Source organism: Herpailurus yagouaroundi, unplaced genomic scaffold (assembly GCF_014898765.1).
Source record: "Herpailurus yagouaroundi ecotype Mexico unplaced genomic scaffold, PumYag 141, whole genome shotgun sequence".
Taxonomy (NCBI): domain Eukaryota; kingdom Metazoa; phylum Chordata; class Mammalia; order Carnivora; family Felidae; genus Herpailurus; species Herpailurus yagouaroundi.
Window position 1 is genome coordinate 66,224,472 of NW_024412396.1, and position 4,906 is coordinate 66,229,377.

Sequence of the window (4,906 nt, forward strand, 5' to 3'; positions counted from 1 at the left end):
CACCCACGGGTGGATCCTGCAGTGGACATGTCATAAGGACAGAAGCCAACGTTATGATGTCACGGCCCCGCTGTGGCTCTGTGCCCTTGAAGCTGTGAGTGAGTCAACCGGACCCCCTCCTCCTTCCCCAGGCTCACGTCTGATGCTCAGGGCTAGAAAGGCTGACCATGTAGCCCCTCACCTTCTCTCCCTGCTCCACGCACGTGCTATGGCTGGTCCAGCAGATGGCCAATGAATGGCAGGCTTAGGGAGACTTCCTTCTCCTTTGGGTCATAACTGGGAACCGGGCTTAGGCAAATGGTCCGGGAGCTCTTTGCAAGGCTGTGTGGAAACTACCTGTTACCTAGGCCACCTCCCCAGCCTGACTACGGGCTCACTGATCTGTCCCAGCCCCCACTGTCTTTTGATAAGCTCCCATCCGCTCACAGTGATGTCACTGAATGCATAAAGGGGTGGAGGGTGGGTGGGCAGGGTAGGTGACAAAGGTGTCCCCTCCCCATGCGGGCTGCTTTCTGAACCAGCCCCCAGCCCTGACCCTGGGACTCTCTTGTTGGGAACCAGCACCTGTTGGAAGGCCCGGGCATCTTGGTGAATTTGGGACTTGACGATGATGGGACCGATCCCAGTTATGGGGTGGTAAGGCCAATAATGCCACTATAGAAAGGCAAACCTGGCCCTTCCAGAGCTGGGGGTGCAGCTCAAAGACCCCAAACATTGGCTTTAATGAGCTCCAGTCCATATCCAGTCCTGCCGTGTGTTCCTGGGCAGGCCACAGGCCCCCTCGGAGCCTCTGTCTCCTTTTCTAGGAAGCGGGAATGTACCCTGGCTTTTGGGGACCGTCGGGAAGGTCGGAGAGAAAGCTGCTGTCCTCCTTGTTGCCTTTGCTGTCCATCCTCTTCCCACCTGGCCCACGCGGCCCTCGTCCTCTAGCACAGCCGGGGCAGCGAGGGGCAATGCTGGTGGCCAGGGACACAGGCCAGTGTGACTGTCGACAAGGACAGGGCCCTGCAGGCGCTGTTACAGAACTCTGCCAGCCCCCGGCCAAGTACGAGTTGACCCAGGCCACGCTGGACCCCTGCCCCAGACCCAGCGCCACCCGTGGTGGGCTAAGTGGCCAGGACTGAGCGAACGTTGCAAGGGCCGTCAGGGAAGGGACAAGGACACCTGGAAGAAAATGGGGAGGGGCGGCCCCGGTGGGGGCGGTGGGGGACCTTGGGCCATCCCACGCCCTCTGCAGGCTTCGTCTCCTGTCAGAGGCAGGGCTGTGGGTGGCCGTCCCCTGCACCTATCAGCTCAACCCAAGTCAACTTGCAAGGCGACCCTGGGTCCTCTCCCCTCAGGCAGCCCTCCGGTTTCAGCTTGCCCTTAAAAGCCTGAATTAGATGCAAAAGGCTGTGTCCATGAGCAATTTTATGGAGAAAAGGTCCAACCCTTCCATCAGATTCTAGAATGGCTTCCCGACCCCACTATGGTTTAGCCCCATGATGCGCAGGGCCCACATACATGGTGTTTGTGGGGAAAGACAGTTTCCCTGCATTTTCCAGGACTGTATGGATGACAAGATGGGGCACGAGAGGCAGAGAGGCCTGCCTTGGGTCACTCAGCAATCACTCAGAGATCCTACCACAGCTCCTGGAGGCTCAGCCAGCTGACCGGAGTGGGGAGGGGGCCCGCTCTGCCTCTGCCCTTGACCCCTGACCTTGACGGGGCACAGAGCAGGAGCCCTACTGGAGACCTATCTTGCTCAGGGGCTCGCCTAAGAGACAAGCGTGGCTGGGCAGCAGTAAGCGGTCATCTCCCCTCTCGGGGTGCTGGGGCCCCCGACCTCGGACTAAGCGCTTGCCATGTGCTGGGCACCCCATGCGTAATCCCAGGGAGGGGCTCTCACTACTGTCGTTACAGATGGGCTGTCCAAGCACAGAAGTGAAGCTCCTGGCCAGGTCACCAGCTGGTAGGGGGGGCTCAGGCTACCTCTAGGAGAGGCTCTGTAGACCCCCCCACCCCCCCACCAGACAGACTGGACTCCACTCTCCCCCGTGCCTGACCACGGCAGCTCTTTGAACCGTTGTGGCTCAGTTAGCTCATCAGGAAATGGGGTGGAGATGAGGGGTAGAGGGGGGGGACTGGCCAGGGCAAGTCTGAGCAGGAGATCCAGGGAAAGCCTTGCAAGAGGTCATGACCTGGGAGCCTCCAAACAAGGCACTGGTGCCTGGCTCTTCCTGTCACTGAAATGTCCCTGCAGGCAGGGGAAGCTGAAGAGGGAGGTGGAGAAGCACAGACTTTTTTGAAGACTCTCTGATTGAGGTCCTCGAGAAGATCCCCAAGGGTTATGTATGGAGCTTCCCCTCCGAGGCCGCCTCCCAGCCTTGGGGCCAGGACACTGTGTGAGCCTTGAACTCCACCTGCAGCATGAGGACCCGCAAAGGTCGAGGCCACAGGGGTTCAAAAGGGCACAGGTGCCCAGCGAGCCTGCCTGGTGAACCCCGGTGAGGCCACTGTGGCCTGTGGCAAGCTCTCGAGGTCCTGGTTTCTTTATCTGTACAAGGGGAGACGCACCGGTCACGCGAATGGAGGAAGTCACCCTTCAGAAGCCCCGGCATTCAGCTGACACCTGGTAAATGTTAGCTATTATCACTACTATTTCGTGGGTCTTTGGTTTTGTTGCATGTGTCGCTATGACCGACGACAATGACACAGACACCGGAAATGGGCTTTGCGTTTTGTTTTATCCTGATTCAACCCAGAGCCCACTGCCATCCGGGCCAGAAGCTTGTTAGGAAAGGGAAGGGGACACAAGCAGGTATTTTTCTCATCGTCATTATCTCAACATCACACCAATAAAAACAACTATTACCGTTTATTAACTACTTACTCTGTGCCAAGCTCTTTAGTGAATCTTTTTGTACCCCTCTGCGTGAGCTTCTGTTACCCAGGCTCAGAGACGTTAAGGAGCTTGCCCCAAATGCCCAGCCAGGAAATACTGGGGCCGGGTCTCAGATTCTGGTCTGACTTCAGAGCCACTGCACTAAGCGCTGTGGAGCTGTGAGAGCCCCTCCCAAAACTCTGCCCCGGAGGTCAGGGCAGGCTTCGCGGAGGAGGTGGCCTCTCATTGGGCTCAAGTGAGCTCAGCGAGGGGGAAGAGCATGGCAGGCAGGGGGAACAGCAACAACGTAGGCTGGAGCCACAGCCCTGCATGACGGGTTTGGGGATGGTGAGTTCCAGTATGCTGGAGCACCGGGACCTGGTTCGGGGAGTTGCTGGGAGATGGCGCCAGAAAGTTGAGCAGCACCAAAGAGCTTCGAGCGCCAAGCCAAGGAGGGGTGAGGGCTCCAGGTCAGCATGGGGCTTGACCAGACCCGGCACCCAGAGCTGCTTCTAAAGCAGCCTCCTGGTTTGGAGTCTTCCTAACTCAGCAATTCAACCCTGCTCACCCCATCCGGGATGGGTCACCACCAAAGCCGGGGACCCTATCACTCAGGACAGCAACAATTGCTATCCCCTTCTTGTGGGCTCCCCCAGTCAGCACTTTTTCCTGGGGGACAGTCTCCTGTCTCACCGGGCAGTCTGGATCCGGAATCCGGGTTCTTGGCCGCTAGGTGGTCCTTCTAATGTTGCCGCTTCTCTTGAAGGGGCGGGAGGCGGGCGATGAGGCCGGACAGTTGCTGGACCAGTCCTGCCATCTGGGAGTAAGCCCTGCGTGGATTGTCTGGCACCTGTCGACTTTGGGACTCCAGCTGGGATTTCGGGACCTCGGCAGAAGTCCCATCTGCCTCATTAGCATCACCACTGCAGGGGGCAGGTGGGGGCTGGGCTCTCTGTGCCCACCCATCCCTCCTTGGCACTGTCTCCACAGGCCACAGTGAAGGGGAGGGGCCGGAGGAGGCCCTCGTGGAGACCGTGGTGGAGCACTACGGGAAGCTCTTCACCATCAACCAGGACATCCAGAAGCATCTGGAGGCCTTCTCCAAGAGGAACCAGGTCGTCCACCAGAGCCTGGGGTCTCTAGAGGAGAGTCATAGGGCTCTTACCCCGGTAACAGCTATCTGAAGCCTGGCCCTTTGCCTTTAGCCCATAAAACCGGGGTCTCCTCTGCACCTGCGAGGAAGTCTCGGAGCATTGGTGGGCTGCTGAGAGGGTCTGGGTGAGGCTGTCACTCCAGAGCCTTGTTCTGTCTCCCTTTCCGTCCCCTTTCTCCAGGCTGACCCCTGACAGTGCTTATGCTTAAACATGTTCTTGGGGGTAGAAAAGCCACGAATTCTAGATTCAAACAGACTGGGTGCGGATCCCAGTTCAGTCTCTGACTAGCTGCATGACCCTGAGCAAGTGTGTACCCTGTCTGAGCCTCAGTTTCTTTATCTGTCAGATGGCAATGCAAACTAGCTAGGAGGTTGTCCTGAGGCACGGGACACAGACGGTGCCCAAGTTCGTGCCCCAAGAAGTCACCTGTCTCTCCTTTCTGGTTCATCTTATAATAAATAGAACTTTTGCCAGGAGGGCCGGCCATTCCAGAAGAAACTGCGCCAGGCAAAGGCGTGGCACGATGAATCTGCATGCTGAAGCTGGGGCCTGGGGACTCGGAGGGGAAGGGGACTCAGAGAGGAGGGCTGAGGGTGGGTTGATTCTGGCACAGGGCCGTTGTGCGCAATTTGCAGCGAGCCTCTGCCCCCTAGTGGCAGCACTGAAAACCTACACCGTTTGGCACCTTTTCGCCTCCGGAGAACCGGACCCTTTATGGGCAGCCTGGCAAGGTGAGGGCGCTTTACCTGCTGTATCTCATTTAAATCTCACCCCAGCACCTGGAGGTAAGTGCTTTCATTCCTAGCGCTGAGACAAGGGGAGGTGAGTAACCTTGAGCGTTCAAGTGCCGGGTTGGAGCTCATCTTTCTTTAAAATGTTAATATTTTGG

The 4,906-nt window shown here is 57.9% G+C and overlaps 1 protein-coding gene across 1 annotated transcript in view; it reads left to right on the forward strand.

The window, feature by feature from the left end:
* Positions 1–2,037: 2,037 nt before the first annotated feature.
* Positions 2,038–4,906, forward strand: part of CCDC197 (coiled-coil domain containing 197) — a 10,782-nt gene continuing 7,913 nt past the window's right edge. The window contains 3 exon segments of the mRNA XM_040478436.1: positions 2,038–2,282; positions 2,284–2,326; positions 3,854–4,032. Of these exon segments, the coding sequence (XP_040334370.1) occupies positions 2,103–2,282; positions 2,284–2,326; positions 3,854–4,032 (402 nt within the window). The 5' untranslated portion in view covers positions 2,038–2,102.